The sequence below is a fragment of the Cyprinodon tularosa genome, unplaced genomic scaffold (genome assembly GCF_016077235.1).
Source record: "Cyprinodon tularosa strain WSP-4 unplaced genomic scaffold, ASM1607723v1 ctg529, whole genome shotgun sequence".
NCBI lineage: Eukaryota > Metazoa > Chordata > Actinopteri > Cyprinodontiformes > Cyprinodontidae > Cyprinodon > Cyprinodon tularosa.
Genome location: NW_024039262.1, coordinates 255,002 through 276,729, shown reverse-complemented (window position 1 = coordinate 276,729; position 21,728 = coordinate 255,002). Strand labels below are relative to the sequence as shown.

Below are 21,728 nucleotides of genomic sequence, written 5' to 3'. Positions count from 1 at the left end.
GGCGACACACACCTGGCAGTGCAGACGCTCAATTTGGTCTTTGCTGCCGTCGGGAAGGTTCTGTCCAGAACTGTCGAGGGTGGCGAGGAGTAGCTGGGCGTCAGCCAACAGAGCGTGGGTTCTCTTCAAGTCTCTCCTTAGCTTCCTCTCTACATCGAAGTCTCTGTGTCCCACCTACATTAGACAACCTGGAATCATTACTGTAGCTCCATAAAGAAAGATTTATAATGACTGGGGGTACAGGAGGGGAAAATGGGATCAGCGTGTTGCTGATCTTCATGTTGTGAGACGGACAATTATGATTCAATTAAAGGTGGGGTATATGATCCTGGATAAACGGTTCCTGCCAGCTACATTTTTGAAAATACACACCTTCAGCCCACCCCACGAAACCACGCCTCCAAATTACATGAACGCGCCTGCTGTCAGTCGAGAATGTTCGGATGTTCCCGAGAACGAGAAAGAAACAGGCCGAGACCTCGCGAGTGCACGTGACTCGGGATGAGGCGAGAAGCTCATGTCTATTACTAGCTAACCACAACATAACAGGCTAACTTCCATGATGGCGTCGTCTTCTCCTAGTACGGTAAGAGTGTTGAACAATTCAATATGGTCGTAAACAAGTTGTCACGGTTGTCATTTCAAGAAGTATTGATTAGGGTGACCAAACGTCCGTATTTCCCGGGACATATCCGTATTTCACGTCCTGTCCCGGGCGTCCCGGGTTTTTTTTAGAAAGTGAGGAAATGTCCTGATTTCACTGCGCACGACGCTCCGTGTGACGTAATCCCTGAGCCGCGTCAGTGCAGGCAGCCCTGTTCTTAATCAGAGGCTCTGTTCAAAAACCTGGGCTGCATCCTCCAAGGACGCGGTCTACCTAGACTGGACCCTTCGAAGTCCTTGAAAATAAGGAGACCACAAGAGTTCTGTCTGTAAATTCGAACAGGTCCTCCCTTCAGCGGCACTTGGGGGGGGGGGGGTGTCACGAGTCTGTGAACGCGCAGGGGGGAGGGGTGGGGAGAGCTCAGAGCTGACGGTTGATGGGCGTGCCAGAAACCAGTAGAAGTAGGGATGATAGTTACTTCTATTGGTTTGCGTTTTCCTCTGACTACGCCCTCTACACTGGACTAAAAGATTTCGTTTTTTTTCCAAACATTCTATCTCAGTTGGCGCAATGGGCTCGTGAGGAGGTTTTCAATCAGTATGGTAAAAACATGCTCCAGAAAACATCACATACCCCACCTTTAACAAACGAATTAGGGAGTAAAAAAACTATAACTTCCATTTGAATATTTTCACATAAAGTTTTATTTTCTATTGAGTATATTTTGTTCCATTTACTGTTGCAAAGAACATGTTTTGTAAATATAAATTAGAAAAAAAAGCAATCCAGAAATTAAACTCTGAAAGTCATTTTAACCAAAAATGTTTTTCTAATAAACTTTGCCATTTTCTCCTTTTTCACTTTTTCAAATCGTTTTATTTTTTTGTTTTTTTATTAATCTTTTCTTCTATTTTAACAATTTTTTTGTTTGGACAGAGTTTTAAGAATTGCATCATTTCTAATGCTCGCACTGAACTAATCAAAAAACTGCTGCTAGCGTTCAAAGGTCACACACAGAAGTTTGTAAAACTCACTCTGAAAATGATAAATAAAGAAAAAATAATTAGAAAATCTGTGAGAAATTAAAAGTAAACATAAAAATGTAGGTTAATCCAATCTAACAAAACATATTTTGTGTCATTTTTTTATCACTTTTTTTTTCTCCAAATTTCCATTTACAAACGTGTTTTGGCTTTCAACATAAATGGAACAAAATGCACTCCATACTTTTCTGGAATAACTGTAGCTGCTCAGAAGTAACTTGTCCAGCCCCAAATTACGACCATGGACACCTTCAGAGTCCAAACATCCAGGCAGCATTGTGTTTATTGCTGGCTGTGATGCCTCAGCATCATAGGCAATTTCATAGAAATGCAAAACATTTCCAAGGGATTAAAGGGGAACGCCGTTTTTTCTTACATTGGGCCCTTGATTTTACGTTATTACATCATGTTCTACTTACCTATATGAGTTTTTTGTCATTTGGAGCTGTTCTGAAGATATTCCGTTAGGTTATATTCAAGTAACGTCTTCCTATGGGCAACGATTTGAAGGCACAAACTAAACTGTTCATAATTTATCATTTATGGTACGCCAGCAACAGCATTCAGAACATGTAGGCGAATCACTGTCCCCCAGACTCTTCTAGGGGACAGTGATTCCCAATCTAAAAAAACGGTGTTCTCCTTTAACATCAACTCTGTGTGTTCTTTGTATCTTGTGGCATGTCTCCATGCATGTTTGGGAGGGAACTTACCTGCTCACACAAAGTTGCAATGAGTCCCTCCAGGTCATGCTTCTCATGAATCACCATCTGCTTCTCCTCGTACTCCTGCTCCAACTGCATCTCCAGCTGCTTTAGCTGCACAAATCCACACATACAGTGTAAACATCAACGACTGTCCTGCATGGACATTAGTATGACTCAAGAACGATTCTCTTTGAGAAAACTTTAACTATTCAAATGCAAAAAAATAAATAAGTCAGTTAAATATTTAAAAAAAATACACTAATTAAAAAATGCACTGATTTAATTAAGTTTTCCTTAATGTTGAATTAGTTTTTGGATTAGATTTGTCATCCAAATTTCAGTTAGAAACCATTATCTCATTATCTACTTAAAACTGATCACAAAGGCAGGCTAGGCAGCTGAGGTGATCACAGATATCCTAAATATCACGGACTGCTGTTAATAACTCCTATGGCTGCCATTTTGTACAATTGAGGATCTAAGCATGCAGACTTCTGCAAACATTTGTAAAGTAATGGTTGCCTCTCCTCCAGGCTGTGGACGTATTGTCTATGTTCTGGGAATAATCCAGAATAATCCGACAGTCACCTCCGGGGCATATTGCTGAAAAAGAGAAGCTTGGACAAATTGGTCCTGCAGAACTACAGGTCATCTCAAACGTCCCATTCATCACTAAGATTCTTTAAAAAGTTGTGTATTAACCATTAAATGCCTTCTTAATAATGAACAGCTGCTTTGATGTCTTCCGGTCAGGTTTCCATGCCAACTACAGTACAGAAACTGGCCTGATTAAGGTGTTCAATGACATTTGAATAAATTCAGACTGTGGAAGAACCACAGTGCTGGTATTATTAGACCTCAGTGCAGCGTTTGATACTGTTGATCAGTTGATTTTATTAGAGCGCCTGGAAAACTGGGTCAGCCTTTCTGGTACCACACTGGGCAGGTTTAAATTCTACCTGAAAGACAGGAACTGCTATGTATCAGTAGAGAACTTTAAATTAGAGAAAAGAAAGATCTAATATGGGGTTCCTCACGGCTCCATTCTGGGGCCCCTCCTATTCATTATCTACATGCTCCCCTTGGCTCAGGTTATAGTGGACAACAAAATCGGTTACCATAACTATGCAGATGACACACAGACCGTGACTGTCAGCTGTCCCAGCATGCACTGTGGCAGCAGCAGCTTTTAAAGGAGCGCTCACAGAGCTCCAAATATTAAGTTAAAACTTCTCTTCCCTGTTGCTGTTTTTCAATAAAAGTATGTTTGAAGATGAAATGATGAATATTATTATATATTTGTTAACAATATATTAGGATAATCCTATATGTAAACATAATCACGACCTGAAGTCGTTCCCGTTATCAACTACATGAGAGTTCATGAGAGTAACATCTGTCAGACGATTAAATGTGCAGTGTTGTGCCTGAACGCGTTCATTGAACGAAAGTTCATGAACTCGTTCATGTTTTGGGCGAACGTGAACTGAACGTACTGCATTACTGCCTGATGAACGTTATTGTGAACTCGTTCATTCTGGTGTCTGTGAACGGCACGCTCTCTCAGTTCAACTCCGTTCAATAGGTTGCCAGATTTCTATAAAGCCCTCCAGGCGAAACCCCGGCTAAATCACACCGTAAACAGGCCTTAATATGTAGCGGGAAAAACACCCAATCTGGCAACACCAGCTACCAGCGTCGTAGCCTACAGCCGCGTGCGTCATCAAAACAAAATGCAGCATGGAAGCCACAGCGGCATGGAGACGACAAAGCAGCAGTATGATCACTTAAAACAGGTTTATGACCAGGTGGTCGGTGAGGATGATGACAACAATCTTACATTTCTCTGCAAACTTTGCCCGCCGGCTTTCAGTAAAAAAATCCGTATTTCAGTAACATCCAAAGCAAATCTGAAACGGCATATGTACTGAAATGGGATTTCAAATGGAAAAAAATATTAAAATTAAAAAAACATTTGCACCTTAAAGACTACTTTCCTGTTTTTCTTTTAATAATTCCTCATAAAAAAGACCATTCAAGCAGCCCATTTTTCCTGATGTTTTTGAGAATATACTGTAGGGGTGAAAGCTGCAGCTGCTACTAGTGTGAAGTGAATGGACAGCAACAAAGCGTTAAAGCAACAATGGGGAAATGCTGTCCCCTCAATGCTAATGTAAACCCTGGTTGGATAAGGATTCAAAACTGGATATGAAGATGAAATCTGACGCACAGTTTCAGAGTTACAACTGATAAAATAATTGCTGTCTGTGGTTCGACAGTAGGCTATGGTGTAATTGAGCAATATATGAAAAAAAAAAAAAAGAACTATGAACTAGTTAATTTTTTTGGAACTGTGAACTTAGTTCAAAATTTTGAATTATGAACTATGAACTGAACTAGTTCATTTTAAAATGTGTGAACTGAACTTTGAACTAGTTCACGTAGAAAGAGAACTTTCCCAACACTGTAAATGTGCATCAATTTTATGCAAAACCCACCCTTCTTTGAGAGGACTTATGGACATCCTCCAGCTCTTCTTCTTTGTCCTCCAACTCTTTCTGATGCATCTGCTTCATCCTCTCCATCTCTATCTCAAAACGCATGTGGATCTGTTTGATAAAGGATGTAAATGAGTTGAGACAGCGAGCAGAAAGTGTTGGGTTATCTTTTCTCCTGTACGCTCTTCAGCACCTGCTGCTGTTGCTGAATTTGGGCGGAGAGTTTGGACATTTCTTCAGCTCTCTCGCTGGCTTGGCTCTCCAGGAGACGAATCTGTTTCTTCATGTCAGGCACCGAATCTGAGGCGAGATCAACCGGCAGGCTGAGGTCTCTGATCTGAGCACACAACTCCTCCTTCTGCTTCTGCAGGCGACTCACCTCCGACTGGCTCTCCTGTATACACAGAAAAACACACAGTGTGGAGGCTGGTGTGGCTTCTAATAAAGTACATAAATACAGTAGAATATAGAAAGCAAGATGTTCATTAAGATGCAGTCTTTTGAAGCACATTTTGGATTAAAAAAAGGATTTTTATTTCGACTTTAGTGATTTACAATCCAACTTTCTCAACAGGCAACACAATAATGTTACCTCCTGTTCCCCAGGCCTCTTTTTAAGGAGCAAATAAAGTCAATAAATCTTCAGAACTACAATATTTATTAGAATTATTTTGGTGCCAAAATGAAAGGAATACTCCATGGAATATCTCACACATTATTGTTCCTCAGTTAGAGTCAGTGGATATGAACCACAGCAGAAAATTAAATATGAGATGGAAATATTTCAACCTAGAGAGACTCACACAGAGAAAAGACGCAGTTAGAAAATATTCCATTTATTTATACAGGTAACACAATCATATTTTTACAAATATTTCCATATTTATAACCGGCTGAGTGCGAGGACTCATTGACTCTATGCAATGCCTGGCGATGAGCATGCATTTAGCAACAGTGGAGAGGAAAACTCCCTTTTAACAGGAAGAAACTCAAGCAGAACCAGGCTCAGTGTGAGCGGCCATCTGCTGAGGTCGACTGGGGTTCAAGGAGACAGAAGCAGATAGAGACTAGGGGTGAAAATCACATCCATCATGGCGATTCGATTCAGTATCGATTTCCTGACCCAACGATTCGATTATTTTCGATACTCAAGAATACACCACGATTCAATTCGATTCGATTAATCGATTAATCGTTTTTTTTTTTTTTTTTTTTTTACACCTTACAGGCTAAACAAAGTTTCAAGTTTGAAATAAATCAATGAAAGCTGTAATATCATTATGCATTTTCTTTAGAAACAACAGCAAATAACAGAAGTAGAAAAGTTGCATCAAAAAATACTGCAAAAATACTGCACAATATCAGTGTAATGAGTTCAATGCAATACCTCGGCTCCAGAGAAACTGTCCAACATATTTTTTTAGAATGTAATAAATATACTCAGGAAAGAGAGATGTTGCTTAGAGAGTTCGACAGGAATAAAAATAAACTACATATAAGGGAATTGTTTCAAAGGTCATCTGGGGATGTAGTTTTTGGTAGAATTTTTAATTTTCTAAGAAGAACGGGTATTTTAGGGAGAATATAATAGTTTTTCTGGTCCATACTCCATTCTGGAAGGTGGCGGTAATGCACCTATAAGTTGTTTGCCAACCGCCATTAAAAAAAAGAAGAAGAAGAAGGCTTCAGAGTGTTGACGTCACCGCCCCCTTGAGAGACGCTCCGCTGCTCCTCTCCCAGATTGTAGCTGACCGCAAACAGTGCACCAGACAGGAGGCCGGCTTGTTTTGTTTTTATGACCGAAATTGCGGAAAACAACTCGTGAAGTTTGACCCGCTAGAAGAGCGAGGTGCGCGAGAACGCTGGGACCCTTTTTCCAGCTGAATCTCCGCTCTTTTTGCCCTCATGTCCCTTCGTCGTCGGACTAAACTCGTCCCCACTTCCTCACCGCCTCGGCCGTATCTAGACCCACAGTGTGTAGCACAGACCACACTTCAATACTGAGCATAATTTAAAAATGTCTGTGTGAAGCTTGCTGCAACAAAATGCTGTAAGAGTATAACCAGGAAGCGCGGTAGGAGGGCAAAATAGGTTTAGCGGCACCGCAGCACGGGAGGGAGAATTACGCCCAGGAGCAAATGGATAAAAATAGACCGGAGGGAAAAAAAACATGAATCGATTATCTTGCGGACGTGTCGATGCATCGGATCGTCGGCTTTTGGATCGATGCATCGATACAAAACGATTATTATTTACACCCCTAATAGAGACATAAATGAAATAAGGTCTTCGGCGCTCGGGCCATGGCAAAAGACTTCAATGCTGTAAATAAGCATTCGCTTGGATGAGAAACCTAGCATTAAAATAGTCTTCCTCCACGGCCTGGACACTGGTGGTGGAATAAGCCAAAGGGTGAGTTGGACTAAGAATGAGGGAGAAAGAAGCTAGGCCAAGAGCTAAATGAAAGAGATCTTGAAAGATGATTGGCTTTGGAGAGAAGGTGCTGCACCGAGGTGATTGGCTGGAGCTGAATGAGGGCCCTCGCAGGTGGTTCAGGTGAAGCTGATAAGAGCCTCCAGATTTAATTTCCCCTTAATCTTCATTTCTCTAAAGGAAGATTATCCAAATTATCAAAGACACCGTATTGGTGGACCTAACCAAATGATGTAGCAAATTTCATTAAAAAAAAAATGAAAGTATAAATATTTGAAAGGAGTATTGTGCAATAAAAAAAAAAAAGTTATCCTCCAGACTTTATCCCCGTCATAGGGTGAGCCAGAAGGTGAGAGTGATGGATCCTTCCTGCGTTCACACCCATGGCCAAGAAACTTTCTACAAGACATGAAGCTGAATCTGCTGCCACTGCAAACCTTCTTTCCTTCTTTTTATTTATTCCTTTTCTATATATATATATATATATATATTTTTTTTGGCGGGCGGTAAACAGCAGCTAGGTTAATACAGCGATCAAAGAAACCTTTGTCAGGTTTCTGTTTCTGTTATAGTATTCAGTCTTGCTTTACTCCTTGTTTTCTAGTGTTAGTGGTTTTATTTTGCTGTGTTTTTTTGTTTTTTTCTAGTTACTGTCCTAGTCTGGGTTCTGTTATGTTTTCTTTTGAGTGTTTAGTTTTCTTTTCTCAATGTTTTATATTCCTAGAAATTTAACATTGTGTTATTTCCAGTCTTTCAGGTTTATATTTGTTGCTCTCTGCTGCCCTCTTATGTTCTCCTTCTTCGCTAGCTCTTTCCCTCTCTTGTTCTGTGCACACCTGCTCCCAGTTTCCTCATTAGCCCTCTTTGTCTCAGTCTCCTTTAAAAGCCCTCTCTCTTCAGTTCCCCTTTGCTGGGTCCTCGTCTAACACCGTCAAACTTGCTCCAACTCCGTCTCTCTGAGCCTTACTCCTTATGATTGTGATTCCCCTGATGTCTCCATGGTTTCTGGTACGTTTAGACTAGTTTTCATGTTTTGATTTTTGGTTTTTTGGACTCCTGGTTTCATGTTTGTTTGGACTTTGTTTTCCTTTTGGATTTTTGGATAACCTGCCTCTGTTTTCTGCTAACTCATTATTAAATCCACAAGAGATTCATTTCTGCCTCCCTGCCTCTGCTTTTGGGTCAACTAACCTTAGCCAAATTGTGACAATCTTTATAAGCAGACCGGACGCCTCCGGGCGCATCACTGCTCGACACACCTGAGGGGAGCAGCTTTAACTTCTAATGCGTAACACATAATGCATAATTTCATGAGCATTAGGCAGTCATGCATTATGCATAAGTTAGGCTGTTGTTGGACATGAGTACTGGACTTGTTATGAATACTCTATGCATACGATCAAAATAAAAAAAAATACATAGAATGTTCAGCGTATGCCAGCGTTTCTGAGAGAAACTTTACCGCTTTTCCTAAATTGTATTGTTTCAAATGTTATTTTTAATTTTATTTTTCTAATTATTAATTTATTTCAAATTTCTCATTTTCAATTTGAGTTTAAAGAGGTCACTTCTCTTCACTTCTGGGGGCGGGCTTTCCTCTGTGTGTTACTATCGGTCTGTATGTTAGCAACAATATTTTATTAGTCAAGAAGAGAAGTTTGTTTTGGGAGTGAGGATAATGAGATCCAAAAAACATAAATCTAAAGAATTAAATAATTAAAACTCAATCTGAAGAAGAGACAATTGAACAAAAAATTATTTAATCCATAAAAAAACAAAATTAAGCTTGAAAAAATACAATTGAAAAAAATATAGAAGAAAAAAAACAGTTAAGTTACTCTTGAAAACTATTTTTAAATAAGAAGTTTTTCAAAGTTTCATTCCTGTATTTTTTTTTCCCTCAGATTTTCATTTGTCGGACATTTTCTTTTTGCAACAATAGTGGAACAAAATTCCAGCTTTTATTGTCGTTACACGGTCACAAGTACAGAGCAACGAAATTCACTCTCTGCATTGAACCCATCGCCATGGTGAGCATGGGCTGCCATCATGCGGCGCCCGGGGAGCAGTGTGGGGTTAAGGGTCGTTTTCCAGGGACTCAGAGTGGGGCTTTGAACTCAGAACCTAAGGATTCCAAATCCAATGCCCTAACCACTACGCCGCTGTAGCTACCAGATCTGCTTGGGTCCTGCTTCATGCCAGTGGCGTTACGCTTCATGATTGGCTGAACATTGCCACATGATGTAAAACTAAAATTGTGGTTGCCCAGACAACGATAATGACATCACACAGTGTCCGTGTGCAGAGTCGGGAGCATCTGTGGCGTTATCGTGTCTAATGACTGATAAAGTTTAACTGATGGATAACAAAACTGAAAAAAAATCTGTTCATGGTGAACAAAGTAAGTTTTAGACCTTGATATAAAGGGGGAGAGCTGGGTAGCGCTGTGGCTAACTGTGCTCAGTGGCCTCTTTTAGCTCGGTCAGTTAGCCATAGTAACCTCCACTACTTTTGAATTTGTATCAACAACAACCATTCGCTTTCTACAAGTAGAATGACTGTTTTTTTCTCTGTCTACAAAAGTCTTTTTTTAGAACTCTAGGAATTAATAAAAATAAATCTTCATAAAAAAGAATAAACCTTGTTAAATGGAAGAGCTCAGTCCTAGAAAGCAGCACTTTCCTTCAAGACTGACAATGATTGTTTTCTACTTTCGGCTACTTTAGATCACCAATGAAATGTAAAATAATAGCAAATAAAGGTAATAATATGTTGAGACTCCAAAAGAGATTTGATCCTTAAAAAATGGGTGCAATACAGTTTGTCCAAGAGGAGTTGTCGTATGATGACCAGATCAGGTACCTACACCGCATGTCACTACCCGATCCAACCAGAAGGCACGATTATTTCTGCGCATGCCCGAATAGATTTACATCTGGGTGTCCATAAATAATGTAATTATGATACTAAACCTACTTATTTCTATCCTTAACTCACTAAAGAATACTAATACACATCTGTAAAAAATGTTTTGTGACTCTTGTGAGACAATTTTTATGCTTTTTACATTTTCTTCGTTAAACCGCTTCTCTGACGTCTTCATCAGGCATGCTCAGAGCAGTCCGGCAAAATATGATTAAACCATGTTTATCTGCATTTTAGTTGTTTCTCTCTTTAGATTACGCACTATATAACATAATGTTAACATGTAAGGAAAACTCAAAAAACATATTTCCAAAGCCGAAACAGTTAGCCACAGGAAGTAGCGTAGTTTCCCATTTCCGGTGCAGATCGGGCAGAGAAGACTGATACAATAAAGGTTTTTAGACATTTATTTTCTCAGGAAATACATTATTAACCTTTAACACATTATATTGTAGTTAATTTACTAATTTGGAGGAGGGAAAGCGTCATTTAGGTATATTTAACAAATAAAATCGAGGATAACCCGGATGTATATCGGGATGCACAAATGAGCTGATGGCGCCTACGCAGAACGGATCGTGCCTCCGGGACGGATCGGGTAGTGACACCACACTGCCCTCATTCCCTCCATATTTACTTACTGCTAAATAAAAAGTCACATAATCTCGTCAATGTTTGGGGTTTGACGACATGTAGGACAGGTTGGTGTTGTGAGAACAAAAACATTACACAAACACACCTGTAGGCTGCGCCGCAGGTTGAATACTTCAGTCCCCAGAGCTGAATTCTCTTGTAAGACTTTTTCCTTTTGCTCTCTGGTGTTATTGGCTTCCTCTAAAGCCTGAGCCAGCTCATTATCAAACCTGCAACAACACAGAGAAGCACACCAATAACAGGCAGCAAGGGAGTTTGCTGGAAGGGAAGCATTATTAGTAGGAAACACTGTCATTAACACTGGCATTGTTGTTCATTAGTCAACTAGAGATGATGATGATGATGAAGGCGATATCTTTATTTTATTAGCAGGATGAAGATAAAATAGTAAAGGGAAGGGGAACCTTCTCTGTTTGCGCTCCAGTTCATGCATGCGGCTCTGCAGGGCATCGCTGAGCACTCTAGCATCCTGAAGGTCAGAGGTCACCCGGCGGCAGTGACGTTTCAGCTCCAACATGCTCCTCCGAGACTGCTCCAGCTGGGCCTGCAGTGCTGCGACCTGCGCACATTCACACCATTACACACGTGTGGGAGAGTTAATCTGCTTTCAGCGCTGCTGTGCACGTCGGCGTGTCCTTTCTCACCTTGGCGTCGAGCTGTTGCCTGGTCTGCCTCTCCGTCTCCAGCTTCTCCTCCGTCTGCTTCAGTCGCCTGCGGACGAACTCTACCTCCGTCTGGCAGCACTCCAGCTGCGTGGTGAGTTCACCCTCTGAATGATGGGACACACGGGTCTTAATTTGTCAGCCTGAGATGTCTTGAGTCTTAGTTCATTAAAGCTTTTGTTCTCTCAGGTGTTGCAGAGGGCAGGTCACAAACCCTCCATCAACAAACTTGAAGTAGCTGCAGGAAAAAACTTCCTGCAGTAAAACCTAAGGTTTGTTTTAGATTCCTTTGCACTATGCAGAAATGTCCGAACGTTTTTGTCTTTTAAAGCAACCAAACTTCAGTGTTTTGTTTTTTTTTTCTGATCATTTTGTTTTCCGTCTCGGCAGCAATAAATCCCCCACACCTGTTGCAGCTCCTCTCTGATTTGCAGCAGCTTGAGCTTTCTGCTTCTCCTCCTCAAGCTGCTTCTCCAGGGTTTCCATGGTAACTTTAAACTGGTCCAGCCGAGCCTTGGGGAAGTCAGAAATTGAATTTTTAGTCAAAGTAAACAGCAGAAATTAAAAGTTATCACCACAGTGAGTGTTGGTTCGATTAGCAGGCCAACCAGCAGGTCTTTGTTCTCCCTGCTGAGTCGAAGTCTCTCCGCCCTCTCCACATCCAGAGCCTGGCCCACCGCATCTCCACGGAAACGCTCATCGCTTAGCTCGGATGTCACAGCCGTAACCTACACATACAGATCATAGTTATAGCATTGTGGGTGTGTAGAGGGGGGGAGAAGGTGTGCTGCTTCCCAAACCTTGGTCTCCAGGCTGTCTGTTGCCTGCCTCAGCTCATTTCTCTCCTTCTCAGACTTCTCCAGGCGCCGCCTCAGAGCTGACACCTCATCCTTTAGGAAAAGGAAGGAGAAGCTTTTCAGAGACAGGAAGCATCACTTGTAGCGAATCGGAAAAATTTTCTGGATGAACTGTTGCTTTATTTTTGGCTTACGCAGCTGCAGCTCATTACTCTTCTTTCCTTCAAATTAAGCAACTTTTTTTTTTCTTAAATGTTTTAAACTCATTACATTCAGGGTAAATGTTCGTGTCTTTTTAGATAGTTGCGATCATTGTTGTGACATAAAATCTCACCATGCAAATTTCCTTAAATTTTTTTGCTTTGTTTTCTTATCTGATGCTGATTTTGAGCCTGACTCAGGATGGACTAATATTCAACTAACTCTCAAAGTGAAAATGCACAAAGATTCTTTATCTCTAGAATACCTTTAATGAATTCAGCTTTTTTCAAACTATTTTTGAAAATATTCAACGATTAATGCCCAGTCACCGTATATTGACACCCCTCCTCAGATGGAAAAGCCTTTATTGGAATTATGGCAGTGACACTTACAGAAACGTACCATTGTGATGAAAATGAAAAAGAGAGATCATATCTCTCCTATCCTGGCTTCTCTTCATTGGCTTCCTTTTAAATCCAGGATAGAATTTAAAATCCTCCTTCTCACATATAAAGCCTTAAATGGCCAAGCTCCATCTGATATCAGAGATCTGATTGTTCCTTATGTTCCTAACAGAGCACTTCGCTCTCAATCTGCAGGTTTACTAGTAGTTCCTAAAATTTCTAAAAGTAGAATGGGAGGCAGATCTTTTAGTTATCAGGCTCCTCTCCTGTGGAACCAACTACCAGTTTTAGTCCGTGAGGCAGACACCCTGTCTACTTTTAAGACTAGGCTTAAAACTTTCCTTTTTGATAAAGCTTATAGTTAGAGTGGCTCAGGTTATCCTGAGCTATCTCTATAGTTATGCTGCTATAGGCTTAGACTGCTGGAGGACATAGGGACCCCTTTTTTCATTGTTCTGCTTCATTCTATCTCTATTCTCCAACTCTGCAGAATCTTAGTTCAATCTCTAACGTTCAGCTCTCTCTGCTTTGTCTCATAGCAGCTTCATCTGGTCTGTTCCTGTTTGGCTGTGACTCCATCCTGGGGAGAAATATCTGCATTGCTGCTGCCATCAACACCTTTGTTTAGAGATGTTTGCATTTGGCCTGTTTTACACTGTAGTTCCATTTCTCTGACTGTAACTTGTGCAGCGTTCACACTGCAGGCCTTAATGCTCGATTCCGATTTTTTTTTTTTTGTTATGTACATTTTTTTAGCATCGACGTTCACATTTCCAAATATATGTGACTTGTATGTGGTCTCCTGTGTGAACTGCATTCATTGAGATTAAGTGTCTAGCATGCGCAGTAGAGGACACAAAGCAAGCGTACTCTGTGTTTACGGAAGTAAACATGGGTGGTAGTGTTGGAGCATCTAGCCATCTTTCTTAACCTTTAAAATTCAATCTTTTCAAGATGTTTAAAAATAAAGACTTCCCTCAGTATTATCGTTGGCCATGCTTGTTTTAATGGCGTACAGGTTAGATGAATGCGACCTGGCTTTTCAGACACAGGCCGCATTTCAAAAGATCAGATTTCTATCAGATTCAGGATCACATAGCCAAGTGGCCTGGGTTGCATTGGAAAAATCGGATCTGTTGTTTAGACCGCCATGAAAAGATCAGATACAGGTTGCATATAGGCAAATAAAATTGATCTGGGTCACTTCAGGCTGCTGTGTGAACGTAGCCTTAATGTATGTGCTATCTCTGCTTCTTTTTCTATCTCTGCTTCTGTCTCCTTGAATCCCAGTCGGCCTCAGCAGATGGCCGCTCACACTGAGCCTGGTTCTGCTTTAGGTTTTCTTCCTGTTAAAATTTAGTTTTCCTCTCCCCTGTCGCTACAAGCAGTGGTGTTGTAGTGTCTCACTTACCTCCTCAATTCAAAGCTTCTGTCAGCTTTTAACTTGGCCGTAAAGCTATTCTTTCATCTAACCACATCCAAAATGGTACTTTGCTGAATTGATGAATGTCTGACTACTCATCACCCTATTAAGTGGAGCAGTCATTGCTCACCACTTTAAAGTGGAAAGGAAACTAAACTAACTTCATTTATGAGATTGTGTCTTACTAATATAACAATTTTATCACAAATGAGAAAAATATAAAAGTATAATTTTTATAATTTTTTGCCATCTTGTATTACTCAAAGTAGTGACTTTACACTGTAGGTTGATTCTGTTGCTGCCAGTTGAATTAATTGAAACTCTAAAAAACTTTAGACAGTCTGGGATAAATGCAAAATCCCAGTACATTTCAGACAAAACAAGATCCTTAAACAGAGACTAGTGCATCCTAAAGACATAACCCCCAAACCTAAAATGAGCGGAGTGGTGTATGCAGTTCAATGCAGTGGGGAATGCTCTGAGGTCAAAACCAAACAACTTCTCCAAAGTTGATGGCCCAACACAGAAGAGCGACCTTCTCTGGACAAGACTCTGCTACACCTTATGGACAAGGGACATTCTTTTGTTGTTTTGGGGAAATGAATGTTCAGATTTTAGACAAAGAAGACAGGTGGTTTGAAAGGGGTGTGGAGGAAGCCATCTACACTCACCGGCCACTTTATTAGGTACCCCATGCTAGTAACGGGTTGGACCCCCCTTTGCCTTCAGAACTGCCTCAATTCTTCGTGGCATAGATTCAACAAGGTGCTGGAAGCATTTCTCAGGGTGTTTGGTCCATATTGACATGATAGCATCACACAGTTGCCGCAGATTTGTCAGCTGCACATCCATGATGCGAATCTCCCGTTCCACCACATCCCAAAGATGCTCTATTGGATTGAGATCTGGTGACTGTGGAGGCCATTTGAGTACAGTGAACTCATTGTCATGTTCAAGAAACCAGTCTGAGATGAGTCCAGCTTTATGACATGGCGCATTATCCTGCTGAAAGTAGCCATCAGAAGTTGGGTACATTGTGGTCATAAAGGGATGGACATGGTCAGCAACAATACTCAGGTAGGCTGTGGCGTCGCAACGATGCTCAATTGGTACCAAGGGGCCCAAAGAGTGCCAAGAAAATATTCCCCACACCATGACACCACCACCACCAGCCTGAACCGTTGATACAAGGCAGGATGGATCCATGCTTTCATGTTGTAGACGCCAAATTCTGACCCTACCATCCGAATGTCGCAGCAGAAATCGAGACTCATCAGACCAGGCAACGTTTTTCCAATCTTCTATTGTCCAATTTCGATGAGCTTGTGCAAATTGTAGCCTCAGTTTCCTGTTCTTAGCTGAAAGGAGTGGCACCCGGTGTGGTCTTCTGCTGCTGTAGCCCATCTGCCTCAAAGTTCGACGTACTGTGCGTTCAGAGATGCTCTTCTGCCCACCTTGGTTGTAACGGGTGGTTATTTGAGTCACTGTTGCTCTTCTATCAGCTCGAACCAGTCTGGCCATTCTCCTCTGACCTCTGGCATCAACAAGGCATTTCCGCCCACAGAACTGGCGCTCACTGGATGTTTTTTCTTTTTCGGACCATTCTCTGTAAACCCTAGAGATGGTTTTGCATGAAAATCCCAGTAGATCAGCAGTTTCTGAAATACTCAGACCAGCCCTTCTGGCACCAACAATCATGCCACGTTCAAAGTCACTCAAATCACCTTTCTTCCCCATACTGATGCTCGGTTTGAACTGCAGGAGATTGTCTTGACCATGTCTACATGCCTAAATGCACTGAGTTGCCGCCATGTGATTGGCTGCTTAGAAATTAAGTGTTAACGAGCAGTTGGACAGGTGTACCTAATAAAGTGGCTGGTGAGTGTATGTTAAGAAAGAAAAACCAACCTTAAACAGAGGGGGTAGACTCAGATTTTAGCTTTCAAAAACCTACAATGCAGAGATAGAGTTGATTCCTTCCCGCTATCATCACAGCCCCAGACCAGACCAAAGCACCTCCCTGTTTAGCCGAGACAAATATTCCCTCTAACGACCCCGCTTTACGAGACAAAGACAGGTATCAGGTATTGCAGGCTAACAAACAACCCAAACGACCCCCATTCCTAAGGGGTGGACCTGTTCGTCCGGTTCAATCTGCATGTTTTCTAAGCCAACAAAAGGCTTTGTTATTGGTCCACTGGCTCAACGCTATTTCTGACATTTTTAATTGAAAAAGCTTCCTGGATGGGAAGCGAAACGTCTTCAAACTTGGAAACAAAGTCCAGTGGATTGATTTTTAACCTTTTTTGGAATGATTATGACCTGGAAGACTAAGATGATGACTAAAGTTTTGTGTAAAAACTCTTAAAAGTACATTGAACTGAAAATGTCCGATTGGACTTACCTCCTTGGCTCTGAGTCTTTCGTTTTCCATGTTGACATCAAGCAAAGGACGTACCCTGCAGAAAAGTTTCCACCAGCTCCACTTGGATACAGTGTTCAAAACCCGTAGGTTCCTCTGCAGACATCTTACCGCCATCTGTTGTACCTGAAAAGACATATAATATAATCAAAATTTTTAAATTTTCTAATTAGTAATTATGGCTGCAGTAACAGTAAGGACCACAGTGTGGCAGTGAAGCAAAAGATTATCTTCTCTGATGTGTTTAAGGGTGGATCCAATGAAACTGAAGTACTGGGGTAACTGGGATACCTTCGGTTGCTCGACACGGTGCAAGACTCTGAGACAGAGCGACAGAGGAGGGCAGCAACTGACCGGTGTCTGAGACATCACTTAGGTGACATAGGTGCTAGGCTGCTAGAAGGACCTTTGCAACCTAGCACCCAGAGCACCCTGCTGTTGTTCATAATATTATCATGGCACTCTGTCCAAAAGCAGACATATTCATAGGACTAGGTGTATATTATCTATATACAGATAGAAACATTGATATCTTGTTTTCTATTTTCTCAGTGGGCCTAGAACAAGTGAAAATGACCCAAGCATTGGCTTGTATGATCGTAAAGAAAAAGGAGACAGAAAAACAGTATGATGATTGAATTAGAATTTCTTTAGGTAGAAACTGAAAGAGCTAGTTGTTCATAGAATTTCTAAAAGTAGAATGGGAGGCAGATCTTTTAGTTATCAGGCTCGTCTCCTGTGGAACCAACTCCCAGTTTTAGTCCGTGAGGCAGACACCCTGTCTACTTTTAAGGCTAGGCTTAAAACTTTCCTTTTTGATAAAGCTTATAGTTAGAGTGGCTCAGGTTATCCTGAGCTATCTCTATAGTTCTGCTGCTATAGACTTAGACTGCTGGAGGACATAGGGACCCTTTTTTCATTGTTCTGCTTCATTCTATCTCTATTCTTCCACTCTGCAGAATCTGTTAGTTCAATCTCTAACGTTCTGCTCTCTCTGCTTTTTCTCATAGTAGCTTCATCTGGTCTGTTCCTGTTCATCTGTTACTCCATCCTGAAGAGAAATACCAGCTATGTTGCTGCCATCAACACCTTTATTTATAGATTTAGTTTCCACTATTGCTACAAGCATGTTTGGCATACAAGCATGTTGCCTTCAGTTCAATGAGTCGATGCAATCAACTGGTTTTCCTCAGATAGAAAATTTAGAATCGATTTGACTGTACGATCTGGTTGAACTGTAAAGTGCCTTAAGATGACATGTTGTGAATTGGTGCTACTGTATATATATAAACTGAATTGAATAGTATAGTTTATGTGCAGGTATTTAAATATTACCACTTGTAGTATTTAATTAGTATTTAGCACTAATTAAGTATTTAATTAGGCATACACACTTTTGGTAAAAATTTTGCTTCAGAACATGTTTATAACTACCGGTATATAAATGTTGGTGAAAAAATTCTAATTGGCTGTGTTGTGACACAGAGATTGAGACTGAAGTAACTCACCTTGAGCTTGCGGTACATCTGACGTCCCAGATGTCCTTTACAGGCGGCCTGGAGGTAAACCAGCCACCCAGTGACCTGCTGATCCCTCTGCTGCTCCAGGTATTGTAACACACCTCGCTTCATGAAAACCTGAGACCCAGCAGAGAAAAACATTGTTGAATCATTCACTGATCCCTGTTTTTACTGGCTGGTTTATTCCAAACATGCTCTCACCCTGCTGGCACCAACTACGATGCTCTTTTTATCTATGTCCAGCTCGACCAGCAGCTCCTCCACTGCCTAAAAAAAATAATAATAAAGTGAGTTTATGATCTTTTTTCTAACAGAGAACTCTGGCGACTTGTACTCCTACCTTTCTTTCGTCGTGGCTGACAAATATGGAGGCATAACGCTTCATAATGGGAGGAGATAAAGCTTGAAAATAGCACCTGAAATCACTGAGTGTCATGTGTTCTGGATAACCTGCAAACAAAAAGAGAAGCTGGGAAATATGGGCTTTATAAGCATTCTAACCGCGGCATATTTGATTAGTTCAGAAGCTGTTTTTTTGTGTGAAATTTCTGTATAAAATTATTCCAGATTTTTTTAATGATAAAAAATAATCTGAAGCCACCCTGGTGAAAACTACACTGAATTTCAAAGCATGGAGCTACTGCAGCAGCTGAAGACCTCATTAGATGATTCCAGCTCAGGGGCCACATTTCACACAGGCCTAATAAATAAAAAATAAAAAAAAATCAGAAAGCTTATCTCATAATTACAAGATTTTATCTATATACAGTATTTAGTTATGATTACTTGAGCCAGTAATGTAGCATCTCTCAGAAAACCGGTGTTCATGATTACTTCTTTAGAATATTTGCACCTGATCCAGTGACCAGTTCTCTGTACCGAGGTCTGACCTGATAGGCGGAGCTCCTATTTTTCACTTCATCAACAAAGTACGCAGCTAAAACCCTTGGATTACTACTTGTGGAGTAAGCATGCAGCCTTATGACCATACGCGAAAATCTGTCAACAGCTCTATTAATACAGATTCTGTTTTGTTTTAGTTTCTCATGTGAATATTCATGCTGCATGAAGTTGGGACCTGGTCGTTTTAAATTATCTTGAACCGTCAGCTGTACTCATTGAGGATCTACGATTTTGAGCAAGTACCGGCGGACAGTTCTTTGGGAAACAACCGAGCCACCTGAAAAGCATTTCAGATGTATTCATTTCTAACCATAAAGAATCCCATGCTGGTTTTATTGTTCCTGCAGGAACAGTGCGACTTCCAGAAAGTCAGAGTGGGCTTTTTCGCCTAAAGCAAGGCATACACTGCGACTTTTTTTGCCCTATTCGGGCTGACTTTTCAGTCGTACGATAATCAAATAACCAATCGGGCCGACTTTCAGCCTGATCGTGCGTCGTGTAGCGTGCAGGGGGTTATGAGGGGGGATCAGCTTCACAACAACCTCCTCATCAGGAATCGTGAGGTCAGGAGAAAATCAAACAAGTTTGAAAGTCAGCTGGCCGTCATATGGTGTTCGTGGGCAAATCGCTCAGTGTGCAAAAAAGGATCTTCTTCTTCCTCTCAGATGAAAACACAGAAGCATGCCGCCTTCTCTTTTTAGGGCTTTCAGCACAAAATTGCACAAATTGCCAAGGCAGCACATTTCACTGTAGTAAGCTTTATATTACTCTTCTACTGGTTTGGCTTTCGGATAGACGAGTCCGAGTAGCGCATCTCACTGCGGAGCTGTGATCTGCAGCTACAACAGCACCGATTCCCAGATACCAGGCATTGGTACCGTATCGGTTTAAATGTGAACATGACCCAAGCCTAGATCCGAGTGATATCATTTCACGGAACGTTTATGGAAATCAAATCATAAAATTAGCTCCAAAACCTTTGAATTGCTGTCAGGCTTAAGAGAATTATGTGTGTTAAAGAAAGTCTTTTTACCTAAAAACATCCATTACCAACAAACCCCCGTCCCCCCCACACACACACAGTCTGCAAAAAATCTTTTCCAACCAAGACATGTAGCTTTCCTGATTTCAAGACTTTGTTGTCTTTTGCTGATAGAGTGTTCTAAACAATTTCAGCTAAAATTTGAGGTACGGCGGAGGCGGTTAGGGAGTGGAAAAACGCAAGGGGCAAGTTGTGCGAAAACTGAGGGACATGAGGTTAAAAAAAGAGCGGGGATCCAGGTGGAAGAAGGGTCCCAGCGTTCTCGCGCACCTCGCTCTTCTAGCTGGTCCAATTTCACAAGTCATTTTCCTTAATGGCGGTCATACAAACCAAACAAGCCAGGAAGGTACGAAACAGGAAATACGTATAGTGTAGAGCGGATGTAGATTTGACCAATCAGAGGCCTCCTGTCTGCGGTAACTGCAATTTTGGAGAGGCGCAAAAGAGTGTCTGAGGAAGAGGCAGGGGCATATCTGTGTTAACTGTGACACATGCAGACGACCTGGTTTCTGAGTATAAATCAGCCTTGAGCTTGGTTCCGCTGGATGTTTCTTCCTGTTAAAAGGGAGTTTTTGCTCTCCACTGTCACTACATGCATGCTATGCAATGCACGCAACAGTCTTCTGATTTTTGTTTTTGTCCTGTTCAGTATTATGGCAGCAGAACTGAAATCTGAGTACTGTGCCATACTTAACAAATTTGCTTTGCCAATGAAGGCTTTGTTGGTTAGACGCCCCCCACCCCGTCCCTTGATTACCCAAAACTACTTTATTTATAATTTTGTTACAGAATATACATGTGACCGATAATGCCGAACCTGACAGAGAGACAGAAAAAAGAAAAGCAGTTAAAAGGAAAGATATCCTTTGGACAGAAACAGAAAGAGAAAATAAACAACCAACAGAACTAGTCTACTGTTGCTACATGCTCATCCAGGAGGAGCGTGTTCTGCAAAGTTGATGACTGGAAGCCATCAGCTGGTTTTCCTTAGATAGAAACTTTGCGCTAATCTCACTGGAATATTTGTTTACATTTTCTCTGTAAAGTGCTTTATATGTTGTGCCATAAATAAACTGAATTGAATTATAAGTTTGGTCCATTGTTGATCCTGTTAACTGACGGTGTTGGTTACAAAAGCCCTACACACAAACCTGTGCGGTAGAGCTGAAGGGCCGACAGGATGTGAGTGCTGTGCAGCTGAGCTCTAAGGGCTGGGACATCAAAGGTGCCGCCGTTTGGTTTTGCATCCACACACTGCAGGAACACTGGCCTAGCTCGACGAATCAGGTTCACCAGAGCATCCTATAGGCAAAGATCCAAACAATGAGATGGTATCATGCTTTCTGACAAGTCAACATTTTGGCAGTAATGTCAAACTTACGTAGAAGGATTAGGGCCACTGAATAAAATAAAAAAAAGTTAACTTATCTTTGAATATTATTTCAGTTTAATATGGGAAAAAAGTCAGAATTTTGACTTTGACTTTAATC

At 41.2% G+C, this 21,728-nt stretch overlaps 1 protein-coding gene across 2 annotated transcripts in view; it reads right to left on the bottom strand.

Moving 5' to 3' along the window:
- The window catches only part of LOC119795955 (unconventional myosin-XVIIIb-like), a 125,330-nt gene that overhangs the window by 61,744 nt on the left and 41,858 nt on the right, over positions 1-21,728 (bottom strand). For both annotated transcript variants that reach the window (XM_038304217.1, XM_038304218.1), the window contains exons 19-33: positions 21,390-21,540; positions 18,634-18,743; positions 18,495-18,560; positions 18,282-18,410; positions 16,756-16,899; positions 12,327-12,416; positions 12,135-12,254; positions 11,934-12,039; positions 11,509-11,633; positions 11,269-11,423; positions 10,950-11,073; positions 5,046-5,246; positions 4,853-4,963; positions 2,361-2,465; positions 13-174 (exon numbers count right to left, since the gene is read on the bottom strand). In XM_038304217.1, coding sequence (XP_038160145.1) covers positions 13-174; positions 2,361-2,465; positions 4,853-4,963; positions 5,046-5,246; positions 10,950-11,073; positions 11,269-11,423; positions 11,509-11,633; positions 11,934-12,039; positions 12,135-12,254; positions 12,327-12,416; positions 16,756-16,899; positions 18,282-18,410; positions 18,495-18,560; positions 18,634-18,743; positions 21,390-21,540 — 1,899 coding nt within the window. The remainder of the gene's footprint in view (positions 1-12; positions 175-2,360; positions 2,466-4,852; positions 4,964-5,045; positions 5,247-10,949; positions 11,074-11,268; positions 11,424-11,508; positions 11,634-11,933; positions 12,040-12,134; positions 12,255-12,326; positions 12,417-16,755; positions 16,900-18,281; positions 18,411-18,494; positions 18,561-18,633; positions 18,744-21,389; positions 21,541-21,728) is intronic.